Below are 23,078 nucleotides of genomic sequence, written 5' to 3'. Positions count from 1 at the left end.
GAGGCAAGTGAACTGCAGTCTGGTACCTGGTGAGAGCATACTGCAGGCGTCACGCAATCAATCACAACGGAGACCGATTAAGTTCTTAAGACCCACCATTCTGGAACCCACCCACATTCCATTTCTCTCTCTTTGCGCATGCATCAACACAAACCAATCCCAACCCACATATAACTTACAGAGAAACAACAGGGAGTGGGCAGAAGGCAGATGTTTTGAACATTTTCCTTTGCATGGCTATAGTGTACGTGTATACTGTAACTGCAATGGGAACGGAGTTGGTTTTTCCATTGATATCAATGGTTGTGTCAGTAAATCGTGAATATTTTCAGTGAAAATTGTTGTTTTGAAGCATTTGTCACATTTTAATGCGGTGATATCAATGGTTGTGTCAGTTAATTGTAAATATTTTCAGTGAAAATTGTTGTTTTGAAGCATTTGTCATAATTGTGATGCGATATGTGCCACTGGTACACCGGTTAGCACCGTCATCGCTCCAAACAAATATACCTTTTTTGTTTCAGGCTTTTTTGGCTCTTGGGTCAGTTTCCATTAATGCTGCACAATTGATTCACGGCTGTGAGCTGCCCAGAGACAGAACGGCCTTCTTCATCTTCCAGAGCTGGCGCTGCAGAGATTATTGTGTAAAAGGTACTAATCAGTACTTCTTCTCATCTCAGCAAAATCCTATAACAGTCCAGCAATAAAGCTGACAGTGTGTGCTCTGTCCTCAGATTCACATTAAAATCCCTTAAAACAAAAGGTCTTTGAGGTGAAATGCAGAATTACGCACAAGGGAGAAACCGTGTAATAAATGGTTTTAATTTCAATATTTCAACACCACAGAATTCTCCAGGGTCAAATCTTCCGCTGTATAATACAGATACCAAGTGATTACATATCAAATTAACATGACATTCACATATGCAAAATATTACAATAGAAAATGAAACCCACATAGAATTGAATTGGTTTCATTAAAAAAACCTTTTTTATTTTTAGGAGAGACAAGGTTATATATCATGTAAAACTAAATAATTTTATTTGAAATACACTTAATTTAAAAGTCCAAATAGACATAACACATACTGTATTTACAGAACAGAAACACAGAATCAACATGACATATACATAAATAAGCGAATATATATGGATATGTAACAACATTAAGAACACTTAAGTGCTGGTTTTTTTCAGTTGCAAGAAGACATAAGAGCACACCATGACACAAGGGCTTGGCCATACTGGTGACACTGTAAGAAAGACATGTAACTACATCATCCTATGCTTTGTAAGGTCCTTCCAGGACTTCAGTAGTGTAACAGAGTTGGGCTTTCGCTTTGCTATACAAGGCACCTCAATCCAGGGCTCAAAGCTGTAAGAATAATACATTTTTAATCTTTGCCTTACAATTAAAAAGCTCAAAAACATATTCACAAAAATGCAAGTTACACCTGATGGTGCAAGGAACAAATGAATGAAAAAAAAAATTAAATATTAAAAAAATTGATGCACATATGTACATGTTTATGTACACTTAGAAAAATAGGAGACTAAAATACTGATTACAAAAGACAGAAAAGAGAAGAAGAATGAGCATTCTCGGGGCTGAGGGCAGGAAGAGAATGAGTGAAATTATCGTGCAATTTGACACCGCAAGTGTCTTCAAAGCTGAGTGAAGTTTAAAGCTTCAAGCATGTCATCTCAACAGAAGCTAGCCGTTATAGCCTCTCCAAACCGTCTTTAATTAACTTTAAACTGCTGTCTTTGAGAAATCTGTCTGGAAAAACGCTACTGAAATAGTTGCCAAGCCACCAATCGCACTTCTAATTTTAGTGCGGTTTGGAGGCTCAAATGACAGGCTAAGCCAAAAACTAAAAGGACTGGAATATACAAAATATTTATTTTCCTACAAGCACTCCCCTATGCGGCAGTCTCCAGAATATGAATATACTCTTTGGGGAGGGGGAAAAAAAAAAAAAACCTTTTGGTGCCAAGACGAAGACAACGTAGGCAAACCCCACCTCCCTTCATCAACACCCCCACTCCCGCAGGGAAACTAGAACTTGTCTGGCTCAAATGAATCAACAGAAGACTTGTAACGGCAGAGATCGATTTCACAAAATTCAGATCAAGATTTAATTACAAGCTCAGTCAGGGGGTTTCAATGACCAGGACAGAGAAATACTATGATAGAACAAGAACATTTATATCTGTATAGACATCCATACTCATCTCAAGTAACTCCAATGTCCAAAGGCATTAAAAAAACTGATGAAACACTCCCAAATGCATCGGTTAAGAATCCCAAACATCAGACCAGACAGTTTCATCCGTTTGAAAGTGCACTAGTGTTGGGAATAAATTTACTTGATATTTGTAATGACTATCTGTCAAGGCACAAAATAAATTCATATATATTGCCTCTCTTGGCTTCTCTACCAACCCAGGTCCATTTACGGCACAATTAAGAACTCAAGTAAAAAATAATTATGGGCTCATCCATATGGGGGAATATTATGTTTCATTCTTCAATATCAGAAATTATATAGATGTCCACATTTTTTCTGACCTATATATTGACGTATTTAACAAAAATATGTGGACGTATGTCTATATGAGTAAGGACTGCTTAAATACATCAGGATAAACATAAAGCAGTTACTCCTGAATAGAAGCACTCATCACAATACAAGAAAGATGACCTTCACTTGGGTCAAAGATTGTCAACTTCACATCCTCACACAGTATGAAGTACAGGGACTAGGCCCTAGGGGAGTCAGATCTCTTGTATGCTAGAGATCTCCTCCTGGATTCTGCTGGAGCATGTGGTCAGCCATTACAATCAATGAGGACAATGCAGTGACACAGTGGGTGAGAAAGACGCAGCGATACCCTGTTTATACCAGACTGGTCCCGGCAGACAGCAGCGGACATTGCAGCCCAGCGGTTCTGTCTCGGCCACGGCCAATAAGCGGAGAGAACCGGCAACCGTGGCAACCGCGTGTGCGCAGCACGAGCTGAAGATACTGTAAGTTTCTTTTTTGTCTAAGCGACCAAGTTTCCTCTTTTCGATTGACGCGAATGCTGAAGAAAAAAGGAAATACATCTCTGTGACATCCTGAGAGGATGTTGTTACTGAATTTGTACGCTTCATAACTACTTGCAAAGAACATTGGCAAATACACTAAAGTGTACTAACTGTTGATCTGCGCTTCCAACAGAGCTAGGTTTGTTAATACTCAGTTCTTAAAAATCTTTGGGGTGGGGGTGTGGGGCACATGAAAAATGTTACTGATATCAGCCCCATAAGTCAGCTTTACACAACCTGTCGGGTCTGACAGAGATAAACATTTACAGAGAAGGCTTCAGAAAAGTGGCGAGGTGATGCTGATGAGTCTCATGTTTCGCAGGTGATTCAGGAAGTGCGATGCTGTAACAGGAAATGACGGACGGACAAGGGGGGTGGGGGGTGGGGGTGCGTTCCCCACCCCGCCCCCCTCCCTCAGGGCGCCATGGCCTCGGCCTCGCTGTCCTCCCCCGCCAGGTAAATGGGGCTCTTGGCTCTGAGGGCGGGCTCGAATTTCTGGGAGGACCCGTTTGCGGCCTCCGAGCTGTTCCGCACCCCGTAGGCGAAGTAAATGAAGAACCCTGAGAGTTAGAGAGGGGGGGAAAGACAGACAGGAGAGGGGGAGAGAGGGGCAGATGGTAGGAGAGACAGGAGGGGGTGCGAGACAGGAAAAGAGGCGAGGGGGAGAGATTTGGGAGGGCTATATGAGAAAGAATAGCACTCAGGCTCTATTGAGTCTGTCCCTGCCCACCTGAACCATCATCAGGTCACGCTAACCTGGCAGAGACATTCTCAGATCAGATTTCTGTCACACAACGAAGGCTTTTTTGGAAGCGCTAAGGCATGCGAGCACGATGCTCTTCTCTGCTCAGCACTTAGGGCGAACTGCATTACGCTTACCAAGAACAGGAAGAGCTTCACCAGAAAGAGCCAGTTTTAGTCTCACTCTCAAAATATTCACACCGCTCTTTCAATGGGGCGAAAAAAGGGACAAATCAGCGAACTGTGTCACTCACCCACAACCATCCACACGGCAAAACGACACCAAGTGCCCAGGTCCAGCTGCATCATGAGGTAGACGTTGACGAAAATGCTGACCAATGGCAGCACAGGGAGGAGGGGCACCTGTTGTACGTGCGTGTGTATATGTGCACGTGCGTATATGTGCGTGAGAATTTGGAAAGGAGAAAAAAGGAGAAACAATTAAGTCATGAGGGAGAATATCAATAACCAAAAAAACAACCAGAGTGGAAAGAAAGGGGGACAGGTGGGATTAGAGAGAGGGAAGAGTACAAGAAAGAGAGCAGTGGCACTCGGGTTTGGCGGTACCTTGAAGGTGAGCTCCTCCTTGCTCTCGGGCTGTCTCCAGATGATGAGCAGGCAGACCGCGGAGAGCAGAGTGAGCAGGCCGCACAGGGTCACCCAGAGCGGCTGGCCCTCCACCACCTCCGGGCCCCACACCGCCAGCACCACGCAGAGCAGCGTGAACAGCACAGCTGAGGGAGGCCAGCGGGAGGAACGCGGTTAGCAGGAATTACAAACATCCACCTGAGAAACGCGGCGCCGCATTCTTAACATCCCGTCTTCCGCTGACACGCCTTACGAATATTCATGAGGGCATGTGACCAGGGAAAACGTTATTGCGAAAGGCTGTTCTGTAAGTACAGAGAATGGAAGGAACATGCTGTTCTCCTGTAGGATTGTTATGTAGTTACACCAATTATGATGTCATAGAGAGCTACCTGTACTGCCGTGGTAACAATGAAGAACCAAACATCCACAGAAATTGCTCGATTTTCTTGTTCAGATCCTAACCTTTAAAACTTTTCAACTTCTAACTAACTGTCTCAAGTCATCTGTGAGGAAAGCTCAATAAAAAATAGTTCTGCGATATATCTTCTCTCAGCAGCCGAGATGGCAGATAAGTAATCGCACACATCCGCTCTCATATGAGTTTGCTGTTCTGAGATTTTGATGACATCATACTAAGCGCAGGTCTATTGTACACGAAGCAGGGATTTAAAACCCCACTCCCAGAGTGCTGTAATGCTTGCAGGCTTTTATTATTTTCTTTCAATCAAGAGCCAGTTTAGGCCTCAAGATGTGTGGACTCCTCAGTCCATGATATTGCACTAAGCACTAGAGTACAGAAACACTCCTATAACCTGCAGATACTGTGGCCCTCCGAGACTTTTAAAGTTTGAGAGCCTTGATAACGAGCATCCTCTGAATTCATTAAAGGCATTGAGAAGTGTCTTTGTAAAAGACACTGGGAGAAAAAATATAAGCTAACGTCCACAGCACTATTTATACACCTGAAATGCCCTTCAAGCTAATTGTTATTCCTCAGACAGAGGGGGGTGGCGGGGCATGTCGGGGGTGACAGGCACGTCGGTGGGGGGCGGCGAGGCGGGGGGGTTACAGACTCACAGATGACAGCGGTGGTGATGTAGATGATGGTCCCGGAGGTCTTGGTGGGGGAGTCGCAGCTGGGCGAGAGCAGCAGCCTGAAGGAGAAGCGCTCCTTCAGCGGCCGCGTCTCCAACTCCGGGCCGTACTCGTCCCCGCTGTCCCCCTCCGTCATGGCCATCTTCTCCGCCCCCACCACGTTCTCCAGCTTCCTGCTGCCGCCGGAGGAGCTCAGGCTGCCCGGCTGGTACCTGCACAGGGAGGGAGGGAGGGAGGGAGGGAGAGAGAGAGAGAGACGACCACAAACACATTATTTCTACCATCCCAGCAAAGTGCCAGGGATTCCATTTATACATCTAGACTTGTTTTGCATATTTCAGAACTCACTTAATGCATATCTGCGAACAAAGAACCAAAAACACCCTCATTTCTTTTAATGGACTGTGTACCAGCTCTGCCCAAACTGATATTTAGTTGTGCAGGGACATTAAGATAATCGCTCATCTTGCTGCAATTTACGGTCTGCTAAACAACTTCAATCGCAAAAGCATTCTGCAAACATTTGTCGTTCCTTGCGCATTTCAGGATTGGTCACTCTGCGGGTGTGTACTTCCATGTGTGTGGTCGCACGTGTGTGTCTGTGTGTATTTGTATTTTGCATTTGTGTGTGTTTATGTGGTGTTCCTCTAACCTCAGGATCAGCACACACACAGCCACCAGAGTGTACGCCAGCAGGGTCCCAATCGACATTAGGTCCACCAGTGCGGCAAGGTCGAATAAGAAGGCCATGAGAGCTGTGGGGGAGGAAACCAACACATTGTGAGCACACAGTGGAGGGACCTGTTACACCGGAGTGCAGCATGGAAACAGAGCCAACATGGAGAGTAATTTCACCAGAGTACAGCAGGGAAACAGAGCCAACATGGAGAGTAATTTCACCAGAGGGCAGCAGGGAAACAGAGCCAACAGGGAGAGTAATTTCACCAGAGGGCAGCAGAGAAACAGTGCCAAAATGGACAGCAATTTCACCAGAGGGCAGCAGGGAAACAGAGTCAAAATGGAGAGAAATTTCACCAGAGGGCGGCAGGGTAACACAGCTAACATGGAGAATAATTTCACCAGGCAGCAGCAGGGAAACAGAGCCAAAATGGAGAGTAATTTCACCAGAGAGCAGCAGGGAAACAGAACCAACATGGGAGTATTTTACCAGAAGGTAGCAGGGAATAGAGCTGAAATAGTGCCTTGAGCCCAGAAAATAGCAGATCAGCACCCACATCACACAAACAGACACTTTGGGTTGAAGCTGATGGTCCGGAGGGACCATTAGCCCCGCCCCTCGGCCCAGCCTCACCTGCCACGCAGCCAGACACGATGGTGGCCAACAGGGGGGTCTTGGTCCTCTGGTTGATTCGGGACAGGAAGCGGAAGAGCAGGCCGTCCTCCGCCATGGCGTAGATGACCCGGGGCATGGGGAACATGGATCCCAGCAGACTGCGGGACAGAGAAGGGGGCGCAGTCACCAAAAGCTGGACTACACACGTGTGAATGGCAGACGAACACGAAATGATGTAAAAGTTTATTATTCTCCCAATCATCTCCATCTGACTGCGGGGGAACTGAGCTGGAGCAATGCCTGCCCAGATGTAAACGTTCTCAGCTGATGAGATGACTTTAGAGCCTTTACAGATGAAATGCTGCTCATTTGGAACTACTGAGTTTTAACTGCTGTCAGATCATGAGACCAGATTTAAAAGACGGTGGTTCTGCTCAAACGACTCATTGCTATGGAAACTTTTGATGTGGCCTTTAATGAGTAACATTCAAGTTCCCCCCCCCCCCCCCACCATTCTCATTTTGTCTGCTGTGGTTTTGATCTGAAGCTGAGCTTAGCACATTGATTATCTGCTGCCAAGTGAACACTCTGCACTAATTTAATGGTAAGCAGCTGTCCATCAACATGCCACTCAGTCCAGGAACAAAACTGAAATTCTAGGAAAAGCTGTCTGGTTTTTGGTATCCTAGCAAGGCCATACTAACATGCATTCCGTTAGGGCAAACATAACTGATGTAACTTCCTCAATATTTGCCTCCACCTGATTGGCTACATAATCCTTTGTACTCTCTAGCCGCTCTGATTCCCGAGCCTGCGCTCCAGCACCACAGCGCCCTCACCTGGTGGAGAGAGCACACAGCGACCCCACGGCCACGATGTAGCGGGCGGGACCCCAGCCCACGTAGCTGAAGGCCTCAGGCAGAGGGCTCTGGGTGTTCAGGATGTAGTACGGCATCATGAGGGTGAGGGCGGCGGACACGCCGAAATAGGCGAAGAAGCAGATGAGCAGGGACACCACGATGCCGATGGGGATGGAGCGCATGGGGTTCTTGGCCTCCTCGCCTGGGGGAGGGAAAGTGCCGCAGGAGAGAGGGCTGTGTTAGGTTAGGCTACACGTCCACAACTCACCCGAAACTCAGCAACAACATAAATATGAGGTCATTATAAACCACACAGTATTGAACTTACTAATATCTAACAGACACTTCTAAAAATAAATTTCAAACATCTCGCCATTAGCCTCCAGGATCCCATGGGCATGGGAATATAAATTAAATTAGGTTACTTTAAAAATAGAGTCATACATTAAATGGTTGAACACCAGTAGTTTTTAAAGGGGTATCAGTAAAAGTGAGCATTTCTCATGTGCTGCTGGGACAGAGAGAGGGGCCTACTTGTGGTGGCGATGCAGTCGAAACCCACAAAAGCATAGAAGCAGGTCGCCGCACCAGACAGAACCCCGCTGAACCCAAACGGCGCGAACCCGCCCGAGCCAAACTTCTCCTCTATCGACCTGCGAGAGAGGGGTGAGGAAGAGAGGGATGAGAGAGAGAGGGGTGAGAAAGAGAGGGATGAGAGAAAGAGGGATGAGAGAGAAAGGGGGAGAAAGAGAGGGATGAGAGAGAGAGGGGTGAGAAAGAGAGGGATGAGAGAGAGAGGGGAGAAAGAGAGGGATGAGAGAGAGAGAGAGGGGAGAGAGAGGGATGAGAAGAGAGGGGTGAGAAAGAGGGGAGAAGGGGAGAAAGAGAGGGATGAGAGAAGAGGGGGGTAAGAAAGAGAGGGATGAGAGAGAGAGGGTGAGGAAGAGAGGGATGAGAGAGAGAGGGGGGAGAAAGAGAGGAGGGAGAGAGAAGGGGGAGAAAGAGAGGAGAGAGAGAGAGGGGGGTAAGAAAGAGAGGGATGAGAGAGAGAGGGGTGAGGAAGAGAGGGATGAGAGAGAGAGGGGTGAGGAAGAGAGGGATGAGAGAGAGAGAGGGTAGAAAGAGATGGGTGAGATAAGAGGGTGAGAAAGAGAGGGGTGAGAGAGAGGGGTTAGAGAGAGGGGATAGAGAAGGGTGGAAGAAAGGGATGGAAGAGAGGGGGAGAAAGAGAGGATGAAGAGAGAGGGTGAGAAAGAGAGATGAGAGAGAAGGGGTAAGAAGAGATGGGTGAGATAGAGAGGGGGAGAAAGAGAGGATGAGAGAGAGAGAGGGGGGAGAAAGAGAGAGATGAGAGAGAGGGGTGAGAAAGAGAGGGATGAGAGAGAGAGGGGTAGAAAGAGAGGGATGAGAGAGAGAGGGGTGAGAAAGAGAGGGATGAGAGAGAGAGGGGTGAGAAAGAGAGGGATGAGAGAGAGAGGGGTAAGAAAGAGATGGGTGATAGAGGGGTGAGAAAGAGAGGGGTGAGAGAGAGGGTGAGAGAGAGAGGGATGAGAGAGGGGGTGAGAAAGAAAGGGATGAGAGAGAGAGGGGGAGAAAGAGAGGGATGAGAGAGAGAGGGGTGAGAAAGAGAGGGATGAGAGAGAGAGGGGTAAGAAAGAGATGGGTGAGATAGAGAGGGGAGAAAGAGAGGATGAGAGAGAGAGAGGGGGGAGAAAGAGAGAGATGAGAGAGAGGGTGAGAAAGAGAGGGATGAGAGAGAGGGGGAGAGAGAGAGGGATGAGAGAGAGAGGGGTGAGAAAGAGAGGGATGAGAGAGATAGGGGTGAGAAAGAGATGGGTGAGAAAGAGAGGGGTGAGAACGAGAGAGATGCTGTTTAGTACACATCCACCGCACACTGCAACTCAAAACAGGGAGGGAAAAAAAACACAAGAAAACCCACTTATTTCCAAAAAGGACATTTTCACAATCTTTTTTTTAGTGAATCAATTCATTCATGTTCGTTCTAATAATGAGTGTTAAGTTGAATGGCAACCAGCCCACATGGGCTAATAAGACACCTTTATGAATTTCATATTTTTCATGTTACCTCCATCCAGAACTTATTGTGCCTTGTATCATTGTCTTGATGTTGTAGCTTCTTAGCATAGGTTAGGTCAGAGTAATTGTTTACTGTGAGAAATGGACTTAATGTGTTCATGGCTACGAATAACTGTGGAAAATGAGCATTGTACCTTATCGGACCTGTGTTTTGTAGTTGTTCCAATGACTTTTGGTATGCACGTATTGTACGTCGCTTTGGATAAAAGTGTCAGCCAAATAAATGCAACGTAATATCTACAACTCAATGACAGTATGTATCATTTTCATCAATACACAACAGTAATATAAACTCTGTTTGGTAATGAGTGGCTAGCTATATTTAGAACACAGATGATAACCCTGTGTAATCTGCACCTCTCAGCACGACTTGGCCGATCGCTGCATTTGAACAGCTGCATTATCGCCATGGCGATCCCGGCATCGTGACTCACTCTGGCGCGGTGATGTTGGTGCGGTTGCAGAAGTCCTCCACGGTGAGCGCCCAGTTGCGGGTGTCCCCCTTCACAAAGCCCGAGATGATGACGAACCCCAGGACCACCAGGTTGATCCCGGTGAAGATCTTGTTGACCAGCGCGGACTCGTTCACCCCGAAAGCCAGCAGGCCTGCAGGGGAAGGGGAGCGTGTCACCACCCACACATCACAGTAGCCCTTCATTTAGGCAAAACAGCAGAAAGCTCAATCGGTTTCAAAGCTACTGAACATACTTCTGGGTCAGGGATGATGTTAAGAGTTAGGTATCACCTATGAAACGCATGACTTATCCTAACACAGCACTGGATTTCTATGGATGACTTTGAAAATATGTACACTTAAGTTAGCTTTGTACCTCAAAGCGGAAGCCCAACTGCCATCTAAGCTCTGAGCCACAACTGGATTCTGTTGTCTCTCTCTTATTTTCATTTTTTGGAGTTATTTTTCTGTGAGTGGAGAGAGGGGTTTCTCACCGGTAAGCAGCATGATCAAGATGAGGGCGAAGAGGTCTGGGTATTCGGCCAGAACCCCCCCAGGAACCTGCATCGCCATGGAGGCCTTGAAGAAGCTGGAGATCTTCTGCTCCACCAGGTTATCGAAGGTGGAGCTCCAGGCTCGCGCCACACTGGCTGTGCCTGAGAGAGAGAGAGAGGGTGTGGAGCAGGAGCAGGAGCAGGACAGGAGCCAAGAGAGAGCTACAGATCAAAAAACGACCTTGACGTGTGTTTGAGTGCCATAAGTCCTTGTGATTGGAGGAGGTCCCCGCAGTGCTTTCCAGAGCTACCTAGGTTCACCTCTCGTCTGCACATCTGATTGGTTCAGGGTTTTGTCAGAAATACAATAGGGACCAAAAGTCTGAGGACACCACCAAGTCCGAGTTGTTTTCATTATTTATCAAGGCATAATGGAATTATGATACTCTGTTTACAGTTCTTATTCAAGACTACATTTTTTTTTTCACGAGTCAAAAATGTGTGTAGGTATTTATTGAAGGCCAAAAATGTTAAGTACTTGGTGTGTCCGCTTTTCACCTTGTTTACTGCCTTCACTCTGCTTGACATACCACCACCTTATGCAACACCTCATCTTTCATTTCATCACAGCACTTTTCAACACTTCCCATAGATCATCTGATGATGCGACTTGATGTTTGGCCTTTTTCCTCTTCAACTGTTCCCATAGATGTTTGGTTCAGGTCCGGTGACTGTGCCATTCAAATAAGCTCCCCTTGTGCTCAATAATGTATTCTTGAATCAGAATAAGTCACATTCAAATCTTTACAAAAGGATATTTTACTGTTTGTTTTTTTGAAAAAGAAATTGCTTTAGCCAGAAAAAGTGCACATAGAAGTCCTAAACATTTCCAGTCGTTTAGCAACCGCACTTTGTTATTCAATGCCGTACTAAGAGCAGGATGCACCGTGAGAGCGAGAGTGTGAGGAAGAGGCACGTGCTTCACACACAGGACAATTCTGACGCAAAAGGGCAGTTGCATCAGATTCCCAAGGAAAGAATCCTGATTGGCCGTGCCAGTCACACCTCAGCCACACCTTCAAATCATAACTGACCCCACATAGCTTTTTTTTAGTTGAGTTTGCGTCAATAAATAGCAGGACTCATTTGGACATTTGTGCGCTACTGCTTGTGAAAGTGTTCGCCAGCTGCATGTTCCTTAAAATAGAACCACGGACAGGTAGCAGCCTGTCAAATTACACAGTGCATTAGCTGCCCTCTTCCAGATAATCACTTTAATAAACACTCTGCTAAACCTTTAGAAAAGAGAGCGCATGCAAACTTTCAAAATGGCACACACAGTACACAGAGTAGTTTGGCATCTATGGCCTCTCATATTAAATTCCCTGAGTGTCAAAGCTTCTTTTTACATTTTGTTTGCATCCTGCTAATTTGACACGGGGTGTAGGCATACATGTATGTCTGCATACCATGGTTTTGCTTATGGTTTTAATCAGCCAATTGGCCTGGATTCATTTGAAATTTGTCCTACATTTTGACTAAGGAATAAATTAAATCCTTACTTCATTATTTTTTTTTTTCGCCATGTAGAGCTTGGTGAGTTAATATTTGTGATGGCTGAAATTGCCAAGCTGTGCTTGAATTAAATTGTCAATGAAAATGAAGGACAAATGTTTACTGAACCCAGACCCTTGCATTGTGTTTCATTCCCTAAATCGTACTGACACTGCCTCGAAATTGTAGCATCTTTTTTAGCCCACACACCCCCCATCCTGACTCACCAATGACGTAGGAGAGGATGAGGTTCCAGCCGGTGATGAAGGCCCAGATCTCGCCCACCGTGACGTAGCTGTACAGGTAGGCGGAGCCGGTCTTGGGGACGCGGGCGCCGAACTCGGCGTAGCACAGGCCCGCCAGCACGGAGGAGAGGGCGGCGACCAGGAAGCAGAGCACGATGGCGGGCCCCGCCTTCTCGCGGGCCACCTCGCCCGCCAGCACGTACACCCCGGCCCCGAGGGTGGCCCCCACGCCCAGGGCGATGAGGTCCAGTGTGGACAGGCAGCGGGCGAACCGCGACTCCTCCTGGGAGCAGTCCAGAGCCCGGCGCCGCAGCAGGGCCTTGCCGAAGGACGCCAACTTTTTACCGGCCATGGCGGGTGCGGGCGTGGCACGCGGGGGGAGCGTGGGAGAGAGCGGAGAGAGGAAGGCTCGTTGGGTTCCTGGTGAAAGGAGAACGGGGAAGACCGGAGGTTAACACTGTTCACATGCAACGGGACATCACCAACCAAACTACTACCAGTAGAGGAGGAAAAACAAGAAGCAAGAAACAAGAAATGCATCTCTGTAAATTTCACTGTCTACATCACCACACCCTGTGCGCAAAAACAAGAATTGCTGCAAAGGATAGTAATTAAGCACAAACCCTTTAAGCTTTGCTGTCCAAATGTAACTTTTTGAGGTACAGTATGCTTCTTTCATTTCACAAACGTAAGGGCTGGCAGGTTGTGCAATGGCAGCCCTTGTAAAAACATCCAGAGTATGACTTGTATTTGCCATTCCCATCAGCAGCTCAGTAGTGGTTGCATAAATCTGCACTTATGTAAGATACACACGCACATGTTCACACACACATACACGCTCACACACACACAAATACACACACACACACACAAAGTTTTACATATTTCATTTCTTATTTATTTTTCTTTGCTTTTTATTTTATTTGTCAAGTTTTTACAAATAAAGTTTATTATTATATAACTACTAAATATATTACTACAATATTCTGCAAAAGTCTGAGTGTCTTTCTTTTAAGAGGCGGGGTACTACCACAAAGAACGCAACAATAATAATAACTAAAATAGTAATAATAATAAATTTGCTAAGAGGCTGCCTCTAACCCATTGGGAGGTATTAGGGCGTCACACACTCCCTCAGTGATGTACAAAGCGGGCGGCCTCTGTTTACCAGCGGTGGGACCGGGGGTGAAGGTCAGGGACTGCGTAAGCGCTGCCCCCTACGGGGCCGGCAGCCTCCCCGCGTGCTCCCCACGTTATCTCCGGAGCCCCTGAACCCGCACACAGCCGCACACAGAACCGCGTGCGCTGACACCTGACAGGGCCGCGCCCCGCAGGCGCTCGGCTCCCTGACATTTGAAACGCGATGCCGGTGCGGAAGCCATGGCAACAGCCGCGACGCGAGCGGGAGTTACCGCCGCGCTGGCGGGGGAGGCGGAGGGGAGACGTGACCGAGCGCACGAAGGGGCCGCCGCGTGCGTTACGCACGGTCGTGTCTGCTTCCATGTTCCAACGCTCTTCATTAAAGCACCTGTAGACTTCGCACCTCCTGAAAACTCACAAACCTCACTTTCTAGTGCAAAGGTCGCTTCTTTCTTCGTTTTGGCAAGACAAAAAAAAAAATCAGGAAGGGAAGATAGGGAAAGGGAAAAGGAAAAACAGAAAGAAAGAGTAGCGAGAGGGGGCAAAGGGGGCAGACAATAAGAGGGGTGAGAGGGTTGGTCTGAGAAGATGGCGTGGGAAGTCTGAAACACGAACCTCCACAGGAGAGGCGCACGAGGACCCGCACTACCTGGACCCCGGTCAACAGGTCACACAATAGAGGACCGCGTACAATCGCAGTCATCAAAGAGAAACGGTCCACAGAGAACCCGCCGTGCTCTCCACGGGGGGGGACGGAACAAACAGCGCCCCCATAAAACAATGGCTACAAAGGCTGCGGAGCCAGATGAAGCGACACCCCCTGGCGCGGATTTCCCCGGCGCGGCGCGGCGCGGCGCGGCGCGGAGAGGAGCATCGGGTTTCTCCGGGGCTCGTGAGCTCAGGCGCCATCAAATTTTCATCAGGCGCAGTCTGTGCGACGGACCGGCCCGCTGCACACAAAAACCACCTCTCACCTCCAGCGCCTGCACCCAGGGCTCGCCCAGCCACGGACCAGGCTGGCTTCCACCATTCCTCAACACTTAACGGGCCCCTTAAGGCAGCCGACCGAGCGACCTCATCCGCTTTTCTGGGATGGATCAGCTCGCCAAACGTTGAGCTGGAAAGACGTTCCAGCCAACCCTGAGGCTTCTCCCACTTCTTTACAATGTCCTTCATCCAGTGGGACTGCCTTGTGCACTGAAGCAAGTCAGGCTAGCAATGCAATGCAAGAGCTCACCTGCAATGGGTCGCCTAGGAATATAACCTGCAGCGAGCGCAGCTCCCTAACCGTTAGGCCCCGCCCTAACGCAGGCTCACCCTGCTTGGATTACCGTAACTGAGCTCATTTCGCCCCGTATCAGCACATCAATAAGAACAGGAATCGTTTGTTGTCCTTCCCGTCCCCCAATGAAAGCAAAGTTATTTCAGTTCCAGGCTCCTCGCTCCTCTGCGGGGGGTTCAAAAGGGTCAAAAGATGTCCGAGATCAAACCGTGGGCCGATACCTGCTTCGTTATCGACACGGACGCAGGCTTCCTGCGACACGGCACCCCCAAATATAGAGACGTCCGCCAGCCCGACCAAAAGAAATATCAACACACAAAAGCATGCCTTTATGTAAGCTCAGCAAGTGATCCCACTAATAACAGGGTAGTGGGGGGGGGTGGGCGTGTGGGGGTGGGAAAGGCTTAGCTGAATACTACAGCCCCGTGGAAATTGCCGGAAACACTGAAAGGGAAATTTCTGTGTCTTTCTCAAATGATTTCAGGGTGTAAAACCAGACAGAATCACAGTGATAGTGTTCCAAGCCTTCAAGAGCAGCAGGGCTCTAATTTACACACACACTTTCTCTGGAATGCAAGAGAAACTTCAAACGAAAGGTAGTCACACCCATATATGGACAAAGGCTAGGTTTTCTCATTTATTATATGTATTAGTTTTGTAGCTTCATTTCTTATGTTGTCAGCTGCTTATGGTAACTTAATTGAATAAAGTGTATTTAATAAACGGGATCAGTAAAGCATATTCTCTTCTATTCAATACTCTACTTTAAATCCACTAGGCAATTCATGAAAGTTCCCAGAGTTCCCAACAGCGAGCTAAACAGAAGCCGGCTGAGGACCACAGTGGACGTACTAAGTGCCAAAAATTCTCTCTTTTTTTGAGCCAACAAAATTCCTGTCATAATGAGAAAAAAAAAACTTCTGCCAAAACAAATTAGACCAATTAAAATAATTTTTTTTTTTTTAATGGAACAAAAGACTAAACTGCAGACATGGACTGATCAGCCCACCAAGATTGGAGCGTACCATGTGCACTTGAAAGGGGAAGGGGGTTTTGGGGGAGACGGCGCCGTTCTCAAGGCTGGCCCAGCAGCGTTTCCCACCCCTCCGCGGCAGCGGAGATTAGCGCCGTCCGTCCAGGTGACTGAGGTCGTCTGTCTCAGACAAGCGTGACGTGCTTGGGGTGGAATTCGCTAAACCGCTCAAAGACTCTTAGGCACGCAGTGTGACTCTGTGATTTCGGAGGCGGCGGTAGGGGGAAGAGATTTGGGGGGGGGGGGGGTTTGGGTGTGCAGGAGTGAGAAGGGGGCACTTGAAAGGTAGCACATCTAATCTGACACAGACGTCTACATGCACAGCCCCTGCACCCACACACCTGCGCAGTCCCGTGGGAAAGGGAAAGCCTGGAGCACTCCACACACACGGGGAGCCAACACTACCAAAGGGCTACGGCACACTGAGCCAAACACCGCAGACTCACTGGCCTGACCCTCAGTGAGGACAAACGAGAATTTTAGCACCATTCACACCTGCCTACACAGCCCCAATGGGCTTACTGACTCAGCCTATGACAGGAACGAAATAAACCACCTCATTAATACCATTAGGACTCATAAAAATATGTTTTTAATAAATTAATATTAATTCTCTAAAAAAGAAATGCATTTACTGTAATTGGAAAAATCATATAATAAGGTATTTTGTCAAATATTTTGTTTTCCATATCCATCGTGTGACCCACCAGTGGGCCTCAGCCCCCGTCAACAGGCAGTCCACCAGCGCGGGAAGTGTAGAAGAGGTGAGAGGGGATTATACTTAAAGGCAGGCTCGAATAAAAACTCATCAGCCATCAAGAGTTTCAGAATGCTTACAGAAAAAAATGTATTCAGTGCAAGCACACAATTTTAGAATACCAGGTGTGATCTTGGGAGATGCAATATGCTAAATATTCAGGCAACTCAAAACGCAGTTAAAAGACTAGATTGATGCGCACAACTGACTTAGAACTTGTCGTTATGGAAACAGCCATCTAATTTGTTCATCGCAGTTCTGATCTGCATTCTTTTCTCAGTGACATTCCGAAGAATTTGTTTTGAGAACTTAGTTTTGTTTCGAAAACTTACTGTTTCTTGTCCCGTGTGTTCTCACAGCTTTGAACTGGGCGTAAGCACACTTGACACAGGGTACACCTGACACAGGGCTCTGACACACCACACTGCCGTAGACACCAGAGCAGCGCAGCAGCCAGCCACAGCTCTCTCCACTGAAAAAGGCACGCAATTCCAGTTTCTGTTGCCGAGGCAACAAAGGCAGTACAAAGACAGTTGGCTAAGGGGCCAGTGACTGCAGTGTTGCTGGGACTCGTGTTCATATGATCCTTGATCCCCCTCCTTACACCACAGAAGGGATCACTTATCGCCTACCCACACGCTCCATCTGTAAGAGAAAGGTAACAGTGACACTAATTGAAATTTTAACAGGCCTAATAGGACTGCGTCGTAGGAGGAGGGGATAATGAGGGGGTGGGGTGGAGACAGGGCTGTTTTTCAAGGTCAGCCTGTCAGAGAGTGGGGGGTTTCACATTTCTATGAATGGTTGTGTCAGCTCCACAGTGTGGCCAGCACAAAGAGGATTATCGCCGGTTACACAACCTTTCACACACAGGACGTAAGCAACTCCCTCAGCCTCTTATGTATAGGTTTTCTGTCACAGACTATATAGATATTTCTGCCTCCCTGATGTTGAAGCCAAACTTTCCAATAAGATGTGGAAAATAGGAGCTGAGTATCTGGTCAGTTTTGACAATCTGTGCTTCCTCCTCCTGCTCGGCCATTCCATGCTCATTTACAGCAGTCTCTGGGCTCCTCTGCCACAGCTTGGCTGGCCTTTTATGTTGTCTTGATACTGTAAAGTTGCATCTTCACTGAGCTGTGTCACAGTGACACTTCACCAAGACTCCATATGTGGGGGCTCCACCTAGACAACAGCCTCTAATCACTTAAAATAAGTGACTTCTGCCAAGAATAAATAAGCGTCTATATTCGACACAAAGGAAACGTGGCGTGTGGTCTAGCCCACACAGGAAAATAAGAGAGAGGAGAATTAAGCATTCGGTAATGCCACACCAGTCTTCTTTAACAGCAGCGAGGTCGAGGAAAAATCCATAAAAGTTCAGTGAGCTGAACTGAAATTCCATCCATGAATCACAAAAAGCCCATAATGTTCTATGACGATTTTTTTCAGTTAGGCTAACTAATTCACTGCATTTCATTTCTTGAATTGGCAGCAACTCGGGACAGCAGTCACATTTAAATATCACCGTTCATATTATCTTCTGCCTTCAGGTGGGCAATCACAGCCACATGCAAGTTACCTACTTCAAACACTTTCCGTTCCCCGCTCTCCACCTCCTAATGTGGCAACAGCAAGAAACTTTTAAGGGGGTGGGGGGGTAGAAGATCGCTCGTGAGGTATGCTGAAATCACAGGGTTGAAAACCATGGCAGCTCCTGGAATCTGGGACCTAGGTTGCCATGGTTACGCCCCCCTATCTCCTCTGCTTTTCTGTGAAAGGATGAGGCGGCTGCCACGAACACACACTCCATCGTTAATCACTATTCACAGGAACACATACCGCGAAAAAAGGGCAAACTCATTACTTCTGCCACATTGACAACACACACACCAGAAGACTGGACCCCCCACCCCCATAGACTCCAACATATCCCAGGACAGTTCTTTACAAAGCGGATACCGGACAGTGCAATGTCTAGGATGCTTAACATAAGTGTCCGCTAAATGAATGTAATGGGATGTAAGGGCTGCTTGAATTGTGACTTGAGAGAGCCAGCCGTTTGTGTGATTCAAATGAGCCCCCTCCTCGATGGCAGGGCCCTGGACTGCCCGCCGCCCCCGCCCCCCCTCCCCAAACGCCGATGGCAGAAGAGACGGCGACACACGGGCCAGGCACGGAGAGGGCGCCCCGCGGGCACTCGACGACGACCTGCCGGAGCCGAGCAGCAGCGACGCCCGCCTTTACGCAGCAGATGGCGGCCCCCTCTGCATGACTCACCGCTCCTGGGACCCCCCGGGGTGACTCAGCCAATCTAGACTCATTTACTCAGCCGACATCAGGAACGTTCCAGACCGGCAGCCGCACATACAGATGAGCACTGAGAGGAGAGAGAGAGAGGCGCAGCCAACCTGACGAGGGTGACTCACTACCTTCTGTTTGTCTCATTCACACACACACACATGCACACACACAAGCCAGGCACCTGCAGGTTGATTGTAACCCAGTTTACCTTCCAAATAAGCTTCCTTTCTTTTTCTTTTAAAGGGGAGAGGACAGACTGCACATCTTTAACACTATTTTTACTTTATTTAGACAGGGGAAATGCAGAGAGGGCAACAGATCAAAAAGGGATTACAGCAAAGGAAGTGCCATAACAGGGGTCTAACCCCCAACCATATGAGTGGGGGTGATATATGCATTGAGAGTCCCTACAGACTCCACGCCACATGTATCAGCAACACTGTAAACATTGAATGCAAGCATTTTAATAAAGCATCTCTGCCTATGCGAGGCTAACTGATTCAAGGCAATGATGCCAATCAAGCCACCCGCTTACCAAGTCAAATTACTGCTGTATCTTTCAAACCAACAATTTTTCACTGTATGGGGATCAAAACTTTAATAATGTTACAAATTTTCGGGCAACAGTGAGGAAAAAATGAAGAAGAAAAAAACCTAAATGAAATGGAAGAGTGAGCAAACATCAAAACCTGCCAACTAACTTCACATACGTGCAGGACACCACAAATATGTTACGTTCAGACGCAAGTCCAATGTTTACGCTTCATACACACCTGAACAAATACTTGCTGCCAACCTCTTTCCAGCTGTCAGGTCACACACAAACGCTACACGCAGTTTGGCCGCAAGATCGCTATACACTGAACCGGATTGAGCAGGACCGTACGTGAAATTCACGCTGCCGACTGAACGTGCGTCAGAGCCACTACTACTCGGACTCGTGCAAGAGTATTGATTACTTTGCCTTTTCTGTTGCTAAACTTCTTCTGCAATACCACATAACCAGACCATATGCCTGTATTTCCAGTGAAGCCATCTGGAGCAATGTGATTTTTAAAATTCCAGTCGTTTTGTTTTATATTAAAAAGACTTTATTGATGTGCTGCTTTCTTACGAGAAAGAAATGTATCCATCTGCTAACCACTTTTGAATCGTCATACAAACCAATCACGTTCTTTGAGTCAAAGTAGCACCTCAAACCTCTTCTTTCTTCATTTCCAATGCTGGAAATCTCATCAAAGAACAAAGTACCAGACTGCCACACACACACCAGCAAGGAGGGGAAGACAGCACTGAAGGGGAGACACCATTCACCATCTCTGGGGAAATAAAAGTCTTCCAGCATCCTATTAGACAGCAGTCTGTCTGCAATCTGTCAGTGCCCATCATTCATACAACTACTGTAAACACTCTTCATTTTCAACCATTATATCAGGAACAGGGGTCGATAGTTCATCTAGTTTGTACAAGAGCAAGATTAAATTTATATAGCTCTATCGCTTTATCAGATTAAAACATTCAGATATACAGCCCAACGCTGGAATCTTCCAATATTACATAGAGCTGAATTATATGTTGATCCTTAATTTCCACATTAAACACCAGAAGCATTGTCCTTGCCCTACAAACTCCCGAAATTCAAGAAGAAATATACACTGGTAAAAAAAAAAAAAAAAAAAACACTCACTCCCGTATTGAGTAGTCTGAAAACATAATGTTACCAACAGCAGAGTTTCTCCTTTACAAGATTAAGATCTGACTTTGTTAACGGAGCAATGCATGAGATTCCTCCAAAAACACAATGCAAGCGGCTGCGCAATCCATGTTTTACAGTGGTAGGGATCCCACACACGCACCGTGGCAGACATATATTTGTGCCAAAAAAGTAAAAGCAAAAGCCTATGGATTTCACTCTACGCATCTAGTTCTAAAATGTTTCCAGCTCTCTTACATAACTCAAACTGATTGGCAAGAAAGTTTAAAAGCCATTTATTCAAAAAGACCCGTAGCCAAGCAGCACTGACTGCTAGCCAACATACTATAACCAAACGGCTGTCGGTTCTGGAACCAGTGACGTTTTAGTAGCGCATTTCCAAAACAAATCTACAGCAAAATACCTGGGAATCGTCCGTTCTAAAATATCACTTGAGCGACTTAACCATCCATTTTAATATCCAGTCTAATCTACCTAATTCTACGTATGCATATGCAACTGCTTATACTAAAATATAAATAAAACCAGTGTCCTAATTACAACAAACGTGACGTTCGAAGGACTTCAACTAGTTCAAGTACAACTTGATCCTGACTGATGGTCAGACGCTACACTAGATAAATTAAGTAACTGAAATGATTCTGGCAGATGTTACTTCTGTAATAGTCTAGACACGTATATAAAATGAGTTAATTCACCGTTATGCACGTTTCTGCAGGAGCGTTGCGCATGTTGCTGGCTAGCCTAAATTATTCATAAAAATTCTTAAAACGGCGACTGTTTCTAACGTTATACAGCAATTTCAACTTCGTTAAATTGCCAGTACGAATAAAAATGGCACATGAATTAAGAAAATTGATATGCGCTGATGTTGACAGACATTCCAACTGCACGATTTAAAAATTGTTAAGGCGGGAAAGAGCATTTAAAATGGCAAAGCTGCACAGTAGGCATTGAATGTTACTTAATGGTCTGAATGCATATACCAAGCTAGCCAGCTAACGTTTGGTAGGTAAAATTGTAGGTAAACGGTAAACATCAGCCACGGAAGCTAAATTACTTGCATTTGTATGTGCCCTGGGGCTGAAGTGACAGCTGAGTCATTTGACTTGATCCCGTCGTTTGGGTTCGGGTTATTAGTTAGCTACTGTGTTGTGGCGAGCGTCGTTGTAACCGAGTTACCACAGTTTGATAGCAATTAAATCAACAGTTGTATTTGTATGAAACAAAAATGAACTAGTCTGCAAGGAAACTTCAACTGGTTTTCAACACTACGGAGACCAAATGAGCCTTAAATTTATGTATTAACTGATGCGTTGATATGACCCATTTCCACGTTAACTAGCCAATAGCTGATTTTTGCTTGCCAGTGTTAGCTAGCTGAACAAATGCATTAAATACTTTATTGTGCTTTTCATTTTTGTACACCCCGTGGATTAAAACAAACGTTAGCTAACACAAACCAGCTACATCATTTCGTTAAGCGACACACTGGCATGGAGCTATAAGTACATAAGTATAGACTACACTTAGACAGCGCGTGTAAGCGCTCAAATCAAGCATCACTAAAATTGAGTACACATGCAATAATACTCAATAATGCCGCTGTCATTTTGCTTTCTTGCTAGTTATAGCCTATTATTAACCAGCTCGCAAGCTGATGGGCTACGGTCGGCAACTTATTTACTCCAACCGATTTCTAGATATATAGTTTTCTGAAAAGCCATAGAAAAATAAACACAATCCAAGAAACAGCTGGAACACGTACCCTGTTGGTAGCTTGTTACGTCAGTGCAATGTTGGATTGCCAATGCCAAATGACCTTCTCAGCTTCTGGCGAACGAGGAATCCAGTCAATTTATGTTTCACAAGTATAGGCAGAAAGCGATGCTTTGGATGTTAGCGTACTACTAGAGTCACCCGAGCGCGGCGTTGCAGTTTGATTCACTCAGAGCTTACTCGAAAACCTTGTCACAGGACACTGCCGGAAAACATTACCAAATTTGGTAACCATGCAGGTGCGTCAAGGCAGGAGGCTGAGGGTTTGTTGTGGTACAGTAACAAAACTATAGTCTCAAGTGAAGGTATTTGCAACAGACGTGTTACACCCCCCTAAAAAGGGCTGTGCAACTGGTGGAACCTCCATTCTGTGGGAGGGTAAGGCTTACCAGGAAAAGAAAAAACGTTATTGACTAGGGGTTTCGTCATACTTGTTCCTGGTTATGGTTATACACTTTGTTGTACGTCGCTCTGGATAAGAGCGTCTGCCAAATGCCTGTAATGTTATGTAAATGTAATGTTATTCAGGTCAAGGAACTAATTTTGATGGAAC

General features: G+C 46.5%; 1 protein-coding gene across 3 annotated transcripts; it reads right to left on the bottom strand.

Annotated features, from left to right (window-relative positions):
* Window positions 1-806: 806 nt before the first annotated feature.
* Window positions 807-22,843, bottom strand: slc7a3b (solute carrier family 7 member 3b). 3 transcript variants are annotated; one of them, XM_064326288.1, is made up of 12 exons: window positions 22,515-22,843; window positions 12,499-12,936; window positions 10,718-10,879; window positions 10,204-10,375; window positions 8,207-8,325; window positions 7,652-7,874; window positions 6,831-6,970; window positions 6,171-6,273; window positions 5,501-5,730; window positions 4,400-4,566; window positions 4,087-4,195; window positions 807-3,651 (listed from the first exon to the last, which is right to left on the bottom strand). In XM_064326288.1, the coding sequence occupies exons 2-12, from the start codon at window positions 12,866-12,868 to the stop codon at window positions 3,506-3,508; spliced, it is 1,941 nt and encodes a 646-aa protein (XP_064182358.1). In that variant the 5' UTR covers window positions 12,869-12,936; window positions 22,515-22,843; the 3' UTR covers window positions 807-3,505. The 3 variants fall into 3 exon arrangements, with proteins under 3 accessions (XP_064182358.1, XP_064182360.1, XP_064182359.1); XM_064326290.1 differs by lacking the exon at window positions 22,515-22,843 and adding an exon at window positions 19,009-21,141; XM_064326289.1 differs by lacking the exon at window positions 22,515-22,843 and adding an exon at window positions 13,140-13,374.
* Window positions 22,844-23,078: the final 235 nt, after the last annotated feature.

The sequence above is a fragment of the Anguilla rostrata genome, chromosome 3, assembly GCF_018555375.3.
Source record: "Anguilla rostrata isolate EN2019 chromosome 3, ASM1855537v3, whole genome shotgun sequence".
NCBI classification, from domain to species: domain Eukaryota; kingdom Metazoa; phylum Chordata; class Actinopteri; order Anguilliformes; family Anguillidae; genus Anguilla; species Anguilla rostrata.
This window is presented reverse-complemented; position numbering and strand designations above follow the sequence as displayed.